A 16,028-nucleotide genomic window follows, 5' to 3' on the forward strand; every position below is an offset into this window, starting at 1 on the left:
CAAGCCAAGTACAGTGGCTGCAGCCTTCACCTCTCCAAACTCACTTTTTAACTGGTATTTTTACTTCTGCCTGTCTGCTTGCTCTCTAGCCAATGACAAATAATAAACATGTTTGTGTGCAAGCTGCCCGGGCTTCTGTCAGAGGTCACTGACACCACGGGACTGGCCTGAGGGTGGGAGAGGAAGGACAGCTTCACATTTACAGTTTCCTTTCTGGGTGGGGTAATATACAGGAGTGAGCAGCACTCTGGCTATGGGCCCCTCTCCCAGGAGTAGTAGGGCAGAAGGAAAGGCAGTGCATCCCTCACAGCGCTCCCTTCTCACAGGCCTAGAGCCATGCTCCTCAGATGGGAGTGCTCTGCCTGTACGTGAAGCTGCACAGGAAACGTTTCATTCCTAAGAAAACGTCCCTAAATTTAGACAGATTATGGAATATAAACTGTGTATAATTTTGAATGAATATAAATACATATAAATTTACCTGACAGTTTAAGCTAAAGTACTGCTGGCTGTCAGCGTTCTGTGGGCAGGGTATTGAGTCAAGCATGCTCTGGCGCTCTCATGGTGACCTCACAGCACTGCGAGGTAGGCAGTGTTCCCATTTCACAGACAAGGAGGAATGGATCAGGTAGTCACCTTCTCAAGGTACCACAGTTGGCAAATGGCCAAGTAAGGACTCACGCCCAAGTCAATCTGATTCTAGAAGCTCAAGTGGGTGGCTCTGGGCTACAAACTATGTTTGAGGGTCCTAAGCTGGGTCCAACATTCTGTGACTTGGGTCCTCAGGAGGCCAAAGGCTCGTAGGCGGCACGGGAGCTTCTGAAAAAAGGGAGATGGGGACGGCAAGGGCACAGAGCTATAAATAGGAGGAGCCAAGCTTCAAGAAAGGTGACACCCAGGGATAAACTCAGCCAGCTGGTCAAGTGGAGGAGGGAGGGGTGGAGACAGGACCTGGGCGGGCCAAATAATAGAAAATCTGACAACATCCCACCCAGCAGTCCCAGCTGAGGTGCACTAATAGAAGGAGGCTTGTGAGTCCACCATCAGTAAATACCCTGCATTCCCCCACCCTGGGCCCCTGGCCAAGAAAGACTGTTGTTCTAAGGGCTGGCTATTAGCCCCAGGGCTTTGAAGGCACAGATCACACAGTTGTCTATAAACAGTATTTTAATATTTGTATAAATAGACCACAGTATTACCAAAAAACTTCAAGAACAGAGCATGGAAAACATTTTCAAACCCGTGCACACAGTCTCCCTCTTGAACTGCACATGACAATGGTCCCCCACCTCTCCCCTGGGTGGGGGTCAAGTGTTGTGGGGAATGCTCAAAGGAAAGGAATTCACCGCTTTGGGGTACTTTTAACGTGAGGGCCTGAACACAGGGGACCCTTGGCTCCCTGTCCCTGCTGCTGACCTCTTGATCTGTTACAAAAATAATGCCAATGGGCAAGAAGTTGGAGGCAGGGCTACTGTGCAGAGAGGGTGATGGGGCTGTGCTCAGGCACAGATGGGCCCCACCAGGCAGGCTGGCAGTACCCCCTCTGCCCAGGGCTGCTGTGCAGGCTGGTGGAGAGTGGTATGGGGGCAGCACACCACTGCCCTATCTTTGCACATGCCGGACAAAGGCCTGCACCAGCTGGATCAGAGGCTCTTGACTCTCAGGGCTGGCTTTGGAGAGAGAAGTGGACTTGCCCTGAGGTGAAGGGAGGACACCAGTAGCAGGGGAGCTGGGGGCTCCCCGGCGGAAGTAGCGTGAGAGGCTGGAGAGCAGTGTACTCTGCAAGAAAAAAGAACAGCTTAATGAGGCCCAGTACCTCCGACACAGCATCCCCCTAGCCTCAGGAAATAGGAAGGTAGCTGGGACCCATGGGGCTCTTTCTCTGTTAGCCCAGCCCCCTCCATCAGGGCCCTCCTATTTATCCGTACCAACTCTGAGCTGAGCTCCTGCTTCATCCGCTGTTTATCCCGGGGGTGGACAGCTGGGTCCCTTAAGTAACGCATTGCCTGGGAGATGAGCAGGTAAAAGCAGTTTTCCATGGTAAACATCAGGAGGGACCTGGAAGAAAGGACAGGATTTTGGCACCGTTGTGAGGGCCAAGCTGGCAGAATAGCCAGCCTGGCTGCCACGTGACTGCCTCAACCCAGACCAAATTCCAAAAGGTCTTACTTTAGTGTTCTGGTCCCTTCCACCTGTGTGCCAAGCCCCACAGCCTGGCTGAGGGGCTCCTTTTTCTTGTCCAGCTGGAGAAAGAAGCAAAAGATCAGAGCCAAGAGATAAAAACGGTAAGCGCTCCCATTTATTGAGAATGTTCTAATTGCCAGGTCCCCACTAAGCAATATTTTCAGCTACCTCATTTAATCCTCACAGTAACTCTATCATAATCGTTTTATGAAGAGGAACAGGTTTGGGGAAGTTAGATAAAGCACCAAGATCACAGTTAAGCAGCAGACTGGAGAGAGAGTCAGGCTGAAGGGCAAGAGGCTGTAGCACCCTACTTACCTCTCCAAGCATGTTGAGGGCCACATTCACTGTGGCCAGAAGTGTCCCAAAGGAGGGGGCCACCTCGGAGTCGAAGGTGGGAGTGGTAAAGCTCAGGGCAAATAGGAAGCTGTATTCAGCAAGGTCCAGGGACTGTGAGACAAGAAGAGAGAGGCCAGCTAGGACCTCAGACAGCTCTCAAGGACAGAACAGAGCACAGCAAAGCCTTCAAGGCTCGCTCCCATGAGGCTGGTGGCGGTGCGCTCAGGGTAGCTGGTACCTGATCCAGGAGGATCTGACAGACATCAGGGGTGAAATGCCGCAAGGCTGCCAGAGTCCTGCTGAGGATCTTGAGGAGGCCATACTGGACTGTGCGCAAGGCTCGCTGCTCCGAGGCCTCTGTGTCGGCAGTTGGCTGCTTGGAGGAGGCAGAGCAGGAGGGGGCAGCCGGGGCAGCTGTGGGTGGGCGCTGGACTCGGGGGGCGACAGCTGAGGGGATGGCATCCCCGTTTTTGTTCTGGGGGAGAGTCAAGAAATGAAAAGTGGGGCACAAAGAACCCAGGGGTGGGGAGTTGAGGGTAGCCACAGGGGCAGGGCTCATTACCTGTAGGTAGTGCTGCAGCATCTTGCGGCTATGCAGGAGGGAGGTGCAGGCCTGGCATAAGTAACCCAGGTTTACCTGGGACACACCACAGGGGAGTATGAGGGAAGATTCTCTTGGCAGCAGCCCCAGCCAACTGACCAACTCAACAGCACTCTACATAATACCGCTGCTACTCCTCTCCCCTACTTATCATCTACTAATAGGCCTTTTCTGCATTCTCTAGCTTAAAATATTCACAACGACTAAGTTAGAGCTCAGCTGCTAACGAAAACGTCGGCAGTTCAAATCCACCCGCTGCTCCTTGGAAAATCCTATGGGGCAGTTCTACTCTGTCCTATGCAGTCACTATGAATGGATTTGACTTGACAGCAGTGGGTTTGGTTTGGTTGTAAGTATGCTAGACTGCAAACTCTGGGTCACAGGGATCATGTCTGTATTGTTTCCCTGGGACCTTGCTAAATGCCAGGCACATTATAGGGTCCTAAGTAAACAAGATGAAGGCTGTTAATTCCCATTCGCAAGAAGAAAAAGGTTTACAAAAATAGGTGAAGTGGCTTGGCCAACATCACACAACCAGTAAATGACAGAAGCCTGCCTGACTCTGGAGTCTGGTTCTTTCCCTACAAGCTCTCTCCAGCTGGTTCCCAGCTTCAGGCCTGCTCCTAAGGGATTTGAACCAAGGTCTACCAGGTAGAGCCTAAGTTCTTAACCTACAAAGCTGCCCTTTGCTGTAGAGAAAAAAGTTTATCTCCAAGAGTAAGCAACATGAAACCAAAACCTGTGCTCCTTAAGCAATTCCAGTGTCAGGAAATGGCCTCCAATTCACTGGAGGTGCCCCAGTGTTAGCCACACTGCCCATCACCCTCCCGTCCCCAAGCATTTTCCCAGACCCCTCCAAGAAACCGTGTCAGAGGCCCCACCTGGACATCTCGCATGAGCTGAGGCAGGTGGAAGTGCCATTCTTTCATGAAGTTGGAAAGCTGCAGAATGAAGCCCACGGTGTGGTCTGCCTCCTCTAGACAGGCCAGACTCTGCACTGTCCTCACTGCATTGAGGCACTGGGAAGAGAGAGGACAGCAGGGACGGACCTGGATGGCTCAGGTACCTGATATACCTGCTCCTGCCCTCTTGTGGGGAGGACAGGTCCTAGGCCCACAAATGCTGAGGTGGCAGCAACAGGTGGCTTGGCTTTACAACTAAGAGAGTTCTGTCTGAGCTGACCCTAGATCCCTGCACTCATTCAGCAGTTTAGCTGCATTCTGGCTGGCCAGTCAGCCAGCAGTTCTTTAAAGAAATGAGGGCACCAACACCCCTCAACTGCCAAGCCCCAAGCTCCTTGCCTACCTGCCTCCTTCCTGAACAGCCCGGACCCCTCTTACCCTAACTGCCACCCCTATGATCCTGGAAGCCCCCTCACCTGTAAGGTCCGCTCCTGGTGAACACCCACAAAGTCCAAGGCCTCAGTCAGGAAGTTGTAGCGTAGGGTTTTAAGAAGCCTCTCCATCAAGGACATGGACAGGCGGTAGACCCCTGGCCAAGAGGGGGCGTCCAGGGACTTCCGAGAGGTGCTAGGTGTCTAAGACACAAACAGCAGGCAAGATCAAGACGCTGTGTCACGAGAACCCAGCTGACAGCTACAGGAGGGCCTAGGCAAGCTGAGGCAGCCCACCCACTTGGAGGAGAAAACCTCCTGGGATGGGCACAGCTATCTGCCCGCCAACTGGCACTGCTAGAGAGGGTCAGAGGCCATGGCTGTAAGGAAAGATCACTAGGCAGAGGTATAAGAATCCTGGGTTCTAGACTGAGGTCTGCCACTAACAAACTATGTGAGCTTAGGTATGTCACTGCCCTGCATTCTTCCGCTAAGTGGTGTCTGGACTAAGTTTCAAATACTTTACACTTTTAATAGAATGAGATGTTAGGCTGAAGATGATTCTCTTAAGATTAGGAGACATCGATTGAATGAGAGGAGTCTGTGGGTGGTGCAAATGGTTAGCATGCTCAGCCACTAGCTGAAAGGGTGGAAGTCTGAGTCTACCCAGAGGTACCTCAGAAGAAAGGCCTATTGATCTTCTTCCAAGAATACCAGTTAGCTCTGCTCTGACACAGATGGGGTCACCATGAGTTGGGGCACACTCAGCAGCTGATTTGAATTTTTTTGGTTTACTGAACTAGAAATAACCAAGGTACGTAGAGGACTGAGTACTGAGTTCCCATCAGGCGCTCACACCACCCACTTCCCTTCTCCTGTTCCTGGTCAGACAGGGCAGGTACGCAGCAGTTACAACTGTACCACTGCCTTTGGGAGGGAGAGAGGAGAGGACAGCTGCCCTAAGCTATGCTGTGGCACCAGGGACTTAGTCTCAATCTGGCTTGGCCCTCCTTATGCCTACATCAGAAAGAATCCACCCTATCTCCCACAGGTGATGAGTATAGCCTGAGTGGTGCCTTTCAGTGGCCATGCTTCTCTTGCTAGAGATCAGTTTTGTGAATTCCTCGCCATCAGTGCATCAGACATGCCACTGAAGAACACAGAAATGTCAGGGGCAGATAAAAGCACTACATGGTGGTGGGGGTGTACTTTTCAACTGGATCAGCTTGGCCCTGGCATTCTCACCTGCACCGTCCCATTGGTGCTGAGCTGGTACACACTCAGGAGGGGCAAACAAATGCTCTGGGTGATGCCAGCTCCAGCCACTGCTGTGGCTCCCTGGAAGGGAATGACATGGAGTAAGATAGAGAGTGTCACTACACCACCACTGCGGGAGCTGAGCCCACAGCCACTCTGCTCAGGGTCAGGTAGCACTCTCAGGCTAAACCACAGCTTACACAGAGAACTGTGAACAGTTTAAGAACCCACTCAGCACAAGCAAGATGGCCCCCTCCTGCCTTCAGGTTTGCCTCCTACCTGCTGGGTGCGAGCCAGGGTGAGCAGCAGGTGCAACGAAGCCTCGGTGAAATGCAGGTTCTGCTTCATGCGAAGGCTCACCTCCAAGGTGGTGAAGAGGGTCGGCAGGATGGGGAGTCTGCGAGTCACCTGCAGCCACGAGTCACCATCCTCATCCACCTCACACAGCTCCTTGGCCAGGTGTAGGCCCAGGACACACACCTGCTAGGACCCAGGCGGAAGGAAGCAATCCAAGAGGAACAGAAGGAGGGCTGACAGTCCCGGGCCTATTTCCCCAAGACCTAGACAGTTGTGCACATCTCCAACAAAGCTTGACTAAATCAGATCCTTTCCAACCTAATCCTCTCCTGTGTCCACTCTTCAGGGAACGGCAGCAACTCTTTCCATCCAAATAAGTAACCCCTCAACTGACAACTCCTTCCTCAACATCCAAAATATCATGCTACTTCTCATCTCTCATCTGTAACTCTACCTAACTCTGCCACTAGCACAGAGACTACATGACATTACCTCTTGCTGCACTGATGCAGCAGCCGCCTAAATGGTCATTCTTCATTTACTCTTGATCCCCTCTAACTTATACTTTATACCAGTGGCTTTTCAAACTTATCTTGACCATGACTCACAGCAATGAATGCCTTTAACATTGCACCTTAGTATACACATATTATTTCACTGACCTGAGTACCTACTCTTACAGCTTATAAAAACACTCTAATATTTTCTTTGGCATTTCACTATACACTTCATTAAAAAAATTGGCTGACACCAACTCAACTGATTTCAAGACCCACAGTTTGAAAAACACTGCATTCAAGGAGCCCTGGTGACGCAACAGTTAAGAACATACTGCTCCCTAGGATGTCCTCTCACCCCATCACGCTGGTCCTTGTGCCGAGGCCGAGAACAATCATCTGTCTCCATGCTGTCCTTGTCCTCTGTGGTATTGCCTGACGCTAGGCTGTGGCGGGTCTGGTCGAAGAGTGCAATCACCTCTTCTTGGAGGGTCTCACAGACGTTAAACACCAGCTGGGAGTACTGCGGGATGTCACTTACTGCACAGCAGACAGGGAGGGGTCAATGCCATGCTCATCATATCAACTCTCACTGCACAAAAAATTCTCCCTCCCAGGCAGGTGACTGGGAATGTAGTATGGTGTTCAGAGGGAAAGTGTCTGTCTCATGAAAAGAAATGATGAGGGAAAACGTGGGGAAGAAAAAGAACTTTCTAGAAGAGCTCCAATGGTGAAAACAAGCCCTGCCTAGGCTGGCTGCTGGCAGGGACAGGCAGACTGCTACTGCTACTCCCCCACCGCAGTCTGCCCCTCACCTCTCATCTCCTTCATCTGCAACACTGTGATGAACGCTGAAAACACCTTGGCCTTGGTCTTCTCCATGAGCTGTTGGTCTGCCTGGAGCACTCCCTCAAGGATCTCCGTCAAAGGACCGAGAATTTCATCCACAGAACCTAACTCTCTAGAAATAATGTGAGGGTGCAGAGGGGAGGAGAAACACACCTCATAAAAAGGCCACAAATGCTCTTGCCCCACCTGGCAGTCTTTGCCTCCCATCTGTGCATTTGCTATCAGTCCCATGCCCTATGACAGAAAGCTACAATGAACCTACAGCCCATTTTAGACTCAATTTCTCCTGTTTGGTCAGGTGAAGTGTTGGTAAAGAGAAGCGAGCAGGCATGGTCATACAGGCTGCTGGCCTCAAGCCCACCTCTCTGGGCACAGCCCTCACCTCTTCCATTGCCGGAGGAGGATAAGTAGCAGAGTGCACATCATGGAGCCAAGGCGGAGGCAGTTCACTGAGGTCGGAACCAGGAGCTGAAGGGAGAGAGCAGAGTGGTTAGAGTTTGGCTTCCTGAGAGCTGACACAGTGGGAGGATTTGAGCTCCATCCACTGATCCCAGCACTGCACCCACAGGGATGGGACAGAGGGAAAGGGACCAGGAGTTGGCACGGCAGCAGCAGGCCTTGGCTTCCCTGCTACAGCCTTGTCTCCCAGGCTGAGCCCTTTGATCTGACAACTTGTGCAGCTGGTAGATCCGGAGCTCTGTGATTTGACTTCAGAGACCTTCTCCCTTGAAGGAATATGAAATCTCCTAGACACACTTACTAACGCTTTGGTCCCATCAAGCACTTCAAGAAAGAGCTGGCGACGCACTGCAGACTCAGTCAGGTGCATGATATCCGCCTACAATGGAACAGAAAGAGGGTTTCGGTTGAGGAAACCTCCCAGACTTTAGCAGCTAAAAAACATGAGATCTTCTTTCAGGCACCTAGTCATTGATGTCATTGTCTCCCTGATTAAAATGAATCTTGATGGCCATGCTGTTTCTTTGTCCACCTTCAGGTGTCAGAATCAAGCCCAGTTATACTTCCTCTTCATGGCTCTATCCTTCTCCTGCTTAAAGCCCTTCAAAGACCTCCTAGTGTATTAGAAATACAAACCAAACTCCTCAGCATGGCCTAGAAGGCTCCATGTAATCTAGTCCAACTGACTGGTCTCACTTCCACAGGCTTACTATGTTCCAGCCCTACTCACCTTCTCCTTTAACACACCAAGCTCTTTTCCACATCCAGACCTTCATACTTGGGATTCCATCTACCCAGGCTGCTCTCTTCCACAGGCCTTCTCCTAAAAGGCTTCTTTGTACTATTTATGTCTCAGTTTGGGTTATCACCTCCTTAGACAGGGCCTCCCAACTAGCCCTATCTAAAATAAATCTCTACCACAGCACTTTAATTATTGCCTTCATAGAAAATTATGTCAATCTAAAACTCTATTTTTTATTTGTGAACATGTTTATAATCTGGCTCCCTCCTGGACCTCCCTCCATGAGATTAAGGACCTATATGTCTTTACTCACTGCTGTATCCCTGGTGCCTGGCACATGGTAAACATTTAATTAATATTCCTAAAATGAATAAATGAATGAATGATCAACATCCTGGACTTGACCAAATAGGTTTCGTACGAGGAAAGAGGACGGCAGGATTTTCAGAGCTACAGCTCAAAAACTGCTGCCTGCCTGGGGTCTAAAAGGCAGGTGACACTGAGGTTATTTGCCGGGGAATCCAATCATTCCCCAAAGATGGCTGAGTCTTCTGGTGTGTCTGGAGTCTCAGGGGCCCACGACCATTGTGCCACAGCAAGAACACTCACACCCTCACTCTTTCTAGGATCAAAGCTCCAAGGAAGTGGGAGCTCTGGCTCTAAGGAACATCTCACTGAGGAGGCAAGAGTATGCCCCGGACAGGGAGGCATCTATCAAGCTCAAGTCATTAATGAAGTCAAGATATTAATCTGGATTCTCCAGGGACAAGCAGTTTAACACTTACTCCTTACAACACAACAAGATGGTGTCAAACCACAATAAATGCCAAGAAAAAAACCAAAGCTCTTCCCCAATATTAACCCGCTTCAAAAACCAACTCTCAGTGCAGAGACACTACAGACACAGCAGCCTCTATTCTTTGTCTAGGAACCAATGAAAACAAACCACAAACTGCTGTCTAAAGAGGGTGTTTCTGCAGCTGTTACAGCCACCTGTTGGCTAATCAACAAATATTTACCTAGCATCTACAGGGCACAAAGCATAAGAAGGCAATTACACATTTGCATGAGAGGCAAACTAAGCAAGGGAGCCCCTTAGGCTATCCAAGACCACAGATGTAGCTAGAGGCTTGTATGAATGTCTGAAGGGATTTTAAGTATTTCTCTGCACTCTTCTTACGTGTCTCTTGTTGGAAACAATACCCTCAAACACCTCATATTACCCCCAATCTCTTGGCCCAGAACCTGTCACATTTAGCTCTCAGGGACAAATCCTGATTTGCTTTTCATCCCAAGGGGCTTCATCTGCCAGGCATCTCAAAACATTGTTGCTAGGACACCAAAGTGAACACTTGCCCAAGGAGGTTCTTACGTGACTGGTGGCAATGATGAGAAGCATTCGCCAGGCAGAGACCAGCATCTGGTACTCTACCAAGGAGGTGCAGCTGCTGCCCTCTGTTTCAGCCATGTGAACTGCCAAGGACTTGACATACCCTGACCAGTAGGCAAAGCGTTTTTCGCTGGAAAATTTCTTGAGTGTATCTTTTAATGACTGGTCTAGTGAACCCCTGGAGTGTCAAGAAAAAACAAAAGCCACAGTTAGATTTTGACAGGAATATGACGGGCACAGACCCTTCTTGAGACAGAGAAAGCAACCTCACATGGGCTTAAAGGCAGATGGCTCCAGGATCAACTCCAATGTGTGAGGTTCATACTTCTTGCTCAACATAATGGGTAAGATTGAGGCCTTTTCCAGAATTTCTCCTCCATAAAATCCTGGTCACACAGAGTTGGCTTCACAATACTTCTCTGACAATCATAAATGCCATCAATGGACTGGTCCAGGACACAATTTACTGGCCCTCCATAAATGGTTCCAAACCAGCTCTCCCCTCGGCTTAGGCCCAATGGTGGGCCACTATGATCTCCCCATCCCAACCTTTAATTAAAGACTCGAAAGGGGCAAAGACTCACTTAACAACATAGTATATCTCCAAGCAAATTATCTTCATAATTAGGGCACAGGTTTCCAGAATGCTGGGCTGTGGAGGGGAAGAGCAGAGTAGAGCAGAAACCAGTCACATGGAGGAACTTCTTCTCTGGTGCCCCCCTACAATGTAACAGAGCAAGGACCCAATACTTTGAAAACAAGAACGCACATTCCCTATCAAATGTAAATGGCCATCTGACTTGGAAGAGCAAAGTGTCAGGTTCTCAACGTCTCCAAAACAGTGAAGAAGACCACAGAGCCATCAGCACAGAAGAGGGTATGCCATTTTTCTTCCCAAAGCAAGACATCAAAGAAACAGGAAGCAGGCACTTTTTTGAGAAAACAGTTCCTAATGTAGAACAATTCTGGTTGTTTAATTAGGGGAGGTATCATTTCCTGTATCTCATAGCCCAGCCTTTCCTCCCAGGGACTTTCAGCCACTGTCCCATCCTTCAACACAGCTTACCTCAGATGTTTCTGAGGGAGGAGAAAGGGTTCCAAACAGTGGGCTGGTTAAATTCTCCCAAAACTTGGGTCTAAAAAGGAAATACACTGGAAATCACACTGCTTCTCTCACATAGTCCCTTTCTCCTCTAACTCCCTTCAGTGGTTACTTCTCCATATTTTACCAGTCCAAATCCTAACATGCATCTTATAGGTCAATTATTCCTACACATATTTAAAGGGTTCCATACAGAAAATTGGTTTATCATCTTAAGAAATATAATTATACTTTATAGAGCTGGTCAGTAAAAACCTTAATGATTCATTCTACTGTACTTTTCCAAAAGTCCCACAAAGAACAGAGTAAAGAGGGACATAAGTACATCAGACTCCCATATTTAGCCTTGATAATATTTCTTCCTTTGTGCCAAGAGAGTTCACGAGAAGAGGATGTTTTGGCCCAGTGGTTGAGCAAGCCACTCCTATATGAATACACTGTTTCTAAAGAACAATAGGTTTAATGGGGCTAGCAGAGGGCGGGAACACAAAGATAGTTAAAACTTAAAGATGGCACCTGCTGGCGGCTGCATTAAGAGAATAACTAAAACTCCCATATGTCAAACCAGGCAAAAAGCACTTTTTATGCCTATCATCAGTGAACTGTCATAACAACCTCTGAGACGGGAACCACTGTTACCTCCATTTTACAGACAAGGATGAGACTCAGAGTTAAATAACTCCCAGAGTCAGACTTACTTGGTTCTGAGGACCAGCATGGCACTGTCCCGACGGTCCTGCCACAGGGCATGCAGAAAGGCAATGGCTGCACGATGCAGCAGGGGCGGGCACCAGTATCGATCCTGCTGCTGGCAATCAATCAGCTCCAGCACTGCGTGTAGACAACTCCACACCCCAAGGCTGAATTCCTGCAAGAGGGGACATGTGGGAGGTTCTTGTCCACAGCCGCCACTGGCAGCTGTACCTGCAGGGTCCTGCACCCACCTCCCAGGGAGCCATCTCTCTCAACTTCATTGCAGGTGGAGGCTCACCTTGGAGCCATCACTGCCGTCCTTCACCTCCAGGTTCAGAAACAGTTCGATGAGGCCTGGCTGGGTCTCTACAGCCACTGTGAGGAATTCCAGAACCATGACTTTGATACGCATGTCCTCAATCTTGCTCTGCAGCCGAATCAGGAAGGCATCGCGAATGGCAGCTGCATCATTGCCCAGGCAGGCATACACCGACATTGGGGCCACCTGATGGAGACAAGGACACACAGGCTTAGATCTCTGCCTCCAGGCAACCTCAAAGAGGCTCCTGCAGGAGGGTACCGAAGAATTCCCAGAAAAGGGGCAGAGAGAGAAACATCCAGACAGGGACACATCCAGTCCTGAGTCAGAGGGAACATTACTCCAGGAGAACTACAGCACAAGATGCCTAACAATTTACAGAAGAAACAGTTATCAACATAAGAAGATGCTCAACCTCTCTCGCAATCAAATAATGCAAAGTAAACATCAGAGAATATCTTTTTTGCTTATCACAATTGGAAAGATTAAAAAACTGATGATGTCCCTTGTGGCAAGAATACAAGAAGAAACTGTTATAATCTCTACTGGAAGGCTATTTGGAAATGTCTTAATCAAAATTAAAATGTTCATTTCTATCTATTTATTTAATACTTAGGGACTGTAAACAAAAGTTTACGAAGTTCTACAAGTAATAATGTTCATTGCCGCATGCTTCCAATAGTTAAAGATAGAAAACAGCCCAAATACGTTACGATGCATCCACTCAATGGCACGCCATGCAAACACTAAAAAGAATAAAGTAGCGCCAACCTACCCGCAGGGAAAGACTGCAAAACTTAACGTTAAGTGAAGAAAGCTAGTCACAAAACGGTATGTAGAGTGGAACTCTACTTTCGTAAGGAACAAAAGTGTACACCCAAACACCCTTTAATATATAAGCACATACAAAAAGAAAGAAATGTGGAGCACTGTGTACCAACCTGCTCATAGGGACTCTCAGAACAAGAGGATCATGGGATACCCTAACTTTCTATGTTACACGTATCTGTAACGTTTAAATTTTTACAATGAGTACGCATGTCTTTTGTAATAAGAAAAAAAAAACCTCATGAACACACATTTAAGTCTATATGTATGGCTATGCTTTTTTAAAAGTCAGAGAAGTCCAAGTTAGCTGTTTCTATTGGGAGAAGGCAAGAGTAGTCTCAAGCAGAAAGAGTCAATTTTCTGGGGCTCTGGTTGGTGAAACGGAATCCTACCGTGGCCAGACGTTTCAGCAATTGGATGGCAAGACGTGGCAAAGCAGGGTCATGTTTGTGGTAGATGTATTTGGCTAGAACAGCAATGAGGTTGTTCCCATGGGCACCTGAAGAAGCACAGGAGACAGCTGAGTCATCAAGTGTGCTTGAGTCAAGCTCTGAGAGGCTGCTTTCAAAAAGGCTCATAAATGTGAGAAAATTTACCCTCAGTAATTTGGGGGCCAAAACAAAACCATGTGGCCATCCTGTCTTTTTTTAGGAGCAAACAGGGGAGTCAGGGCGGAATTTTAGATCAACAGCTCCATCCAATTCATGAGGGACAGGAAAAGAGACAATTTGAAGAAAATAGGTAGTTTTCCAAAATATAGGTTAGAAAAAGACATCACACTGAAGCACTGCAAAAATCGTAGAAATCCCAAAATGATCACAGCTAGTAAGGGCCTTAAATATTATCCAAACAACTCCTTGAAAAGAAGGAAAGTGGGTCCCAAAGGGATTAAACGACCAGTTTAAGGTCACAGAGTAATAGCCAATACTTACTAAGCATGAGGACTCTCTCTCTACATGTTTTACATGTAGTTATTTATTTAATCTTCACTATCATCTTATAAAACAGACTACTACTTTATTATCCCCATTTTACTGATGAGGAACCTGAGGCAGAGTTGTTTAGTAATGCATTCAAGGTCTCACAGCTGGTTGGAGTCAGAATTTGAACCATGGCAATTTAACTTTGGGCCTATGTTCTTAACTATTATTCTATCATCAATAGGAGGCAGAAACAAAGTATGATCCAGTCCTCTTGTTTCTAAGTCCGAGATGGAAACTGATGATCATTTCCAAATTTCCTCAAGGAATTAATCAGAAAGCACCGCTGACCTCCAAAAGCAGAGTCAGAACCATGTACTTATGGGCAGTAAGTTGCCAAGTGGAACAGAAATACATACCATGTTGTGTGAGAGCCTGTTCCAAGGGGGATACCACATTAGAAGGCGACTTTAGCCGAATGACATTGTTGGTGACGGAGAATGCCAGTTTCACTGTCTTGATCAGCAGCTGGCCCTGCCCCTGGCCCTCTGCCCCATCACTAGGGTGCCAAATGGAAACCAAAGTTGATTCAGACAACATGACGTCATCCGTAACACACATGTTCTCATGAATTAGATTCCAACAATAATCCCAGAGTTCAACAGGTTCTACTGAGAGTCCCCAGTCCAATCCAGGAGAGAGAAAGAGTAACTAACTCCCTTTCCTATGGACAGCCCACATAGCAGCCACTAAACTGTCTAAGGCCTATGTGCTAGGATAAACATAATTGTTTTAAAAGAGCTACTTCAAGTTACCTCAAGCTAGAGTTCTTAGAGTATGCAGTCTCAGGCACCATAAAGATAAATGGGGGGAAAGGTGGCGAGGGAGTCCCACCTCCGGGGCTGAGCTGCCATCACCATGTCAATGGTGTCCACGCCGATGCCCATAATGTTGATAACAGTCTGTCCAGCTTCTGTGTAGGCCAGGCTGCAGATGCACAGAGACTGAAGGCTGGGAGTGTGACTGGAAGACAGAGGCGTTCTGAGTTACTAGGAAGTCACCACATTCATCGTTGGAAGGAAAGGGCACTGTCCAGCTGGGCTAGGGTGGTAAACCTAATCGGCTGCACATCAGTAACATAGATTAGCTCTCTTTGCTAGATGAAGACACTCTGATCAATTTCCTGGAAGAGACCTGATCCTAAAAACCACCCTGAGAAACAATCTTAAATGTTCATCAATTAATGAAAATATTTACTGAATAAATCATGATTAAGCCATACAATAGAGTACCATGCAACCATTAAAACAAGACAGGTATATACATAGTAGCCTGAAGAAACACGGAGCAATTTGGGTGTGTATGCACGTGTGCGCACACACACACACCTCATTTCCAATTCATTTGTTCTTCTCTCTTCAAAAGGAAAAAGGATAAAAAGGCCAGTGAAAAGCAAATCACGACCTCAAGTGTACTGGGCTCTGGTCTCAACAAAGGTTGAGTTCTCTGAAAGAAAAGACATGGCTCTGCAAGCAGAAGCCCATGTCTCCCCTTGATGAGTGGCAGCATCCAGGAGCACCAAGCTCTAGCAATCACCCCTCTCATACCTGCTATGCAGATCCGTCTCATGGCACAGGTTCAGTATCGCATGAATCAGCTCCAAGATCAGGCAACCTGCACTCCGGAAAAGATGTAGAAATGACGTGGCCTTATCCCAAGAAAGGGAAATCAAGAAAATTCTAGGGAACCAGAAATTCCCAAGGCCTTCCCTGCCCATGCTGTCCTTACCAATCTGCTCTCTCACGCCATGAGAGTTATAGCGCCACTTGTGATAGCTGGGAAGCATCTCCTTCAGCACAAACATGACACAAGGCACCAGCCCTTGGCTCTGAGTACTACCAAGCTGCCCCTGCAAGAAACCATGCTGTGAGGGCTTCTGCCACGTGAATGCAAGAAAAGTCATTTAGTTACTAAAGATTTACTAACTCCAAAACCGTAAGTCCAAATGAAATCTGGGCCAGCCTTGGCTATTAATGAAAAAAACACCCATCAGAAAACCCTAGGTCAATTAAGCCCAAGTTGTGCATTTCTGTAAATTTGAGAAAAAACTTTAAAAAAACCAATGTGTGTATGCCATAAAAATACCTGCATGAAAAAGAGAGATAAAGGCTGAATCTGGGAGGAAGGGAGATACCTTACACATAAAGAACACAGGACT

At 47.9% G+C, this 16,028-nt stretch overlaps 1 protein-coding gene across 1 annotated transcript in view; it reads right to left on the bottom strand.

The window, feature by feature from the left end:
* Window positions 1-1,151: 1,151 nt before the first annotated feature.
* The window catches only part of NUP188 (nucleoporin 188), a 49,589-nt gene continuing 34,712 nt past the window's right edge, over window positions 1,152-16,028 (bottom strand). Inside the window, exons 21-44 of the mRNA XM_003407423.4 lie at window positions 15,599-15,719; window positions 15,418-15,484; window positions 14,705-14,833; window positions 14,230-14,369; window positions 13,283-13,389; window positions 12,042-12,248; window positions 11,749-11,918; window positions 11,015-11,084; window positions 10,533-10,600; window positions 9,931-10,126; window positions 8,118-8,195; window positions 7,740-7,825; window positions 7,324-7,469; window positions 6,867-7,048; window positions 5,994-6,194; window positions 5,703-5,795; window positions 4,503-4,661; window positions 4,006-4,143; window positions 3,086-3,160; window positions 2,762-2,998; window positions 2,503-2,634; window positions 2,170-2,243; window positions 1,929-2,058; window positions 1,152-1,779 (exon numbers count right to left, since the gene is read on the bottom strand). Coding sequence (XP_003407471.2) covers window positions 1,603-1,779; window positions 1,929-2,058; window positions 2,170-2,243; window positions 2,503-2,634; window positions 2,762-2,998; window positions 3,086-3,160; window positions 4,006-4,143; window positions 4,503-4,661; window positions 5,703-5,795; window positions 5,994-6,194; window positions 6,867-7,048; window positions 7,324-7,469; window positions 7,740-7,825; window positions 8,118-8,195; window positions 9,931-10,126; window positions 10,533-10,600; window positions 11,015-11,084; window positions 11,749-11,918; window positions 12,042-12,248; window positions 13,283-13,389; window positions 14,230-14,369; window positions 14,705-14,833; window positions 15,418-15,484; window positions 15,599-15,719 — 3,183 coding nt within the window. The 3' untranslated portion in view covers window positions 1,152-1,602. The remainder of the gene's footprint in view (window positions 1,780-1,928; window positions 2,059-2,169; window positions 2,244-2,502; window positions 2,635-2,761; window positions 2,999-3,085; window positions 3,161-4,005; window positions 4,144-4,502; window positions 4,662-5,702; window positions 5,796-5,993; window positions 6,195-6,866; window positions 7,049-7,323; window positions 7,470-7,739; window positions 7,826-8,117; window positions 8,196-9,930; window positions 10,127-10,532; window positions 10,601-11,014; window positions 11,085-11,748; window positions 11,919-12,041; window positions 12,249-13,282; window positions 13,390-14,229; window positions 14,370-14,704; window positions 14,834-15,417; window positions 15,485-15,598; window positions 15,720-16,028) is intronic.

The sequence above is a fragment of the Loxodonta africana genome, chromosome 9, assembly GCF_030014295.1.
Source record: "Loxodonta africana isolate mLoxAfr1 chromosome 9, mLoxAfr1.hap2, whole genome shotgun sequence".
Classification (NCBI taxonomy): domain Eukaryota; kingdom Metazoa; phylum Chordata; class Mammalia; order Proboscidea; family Elephantidae; genus Loxodonta; species Loxodonta africana.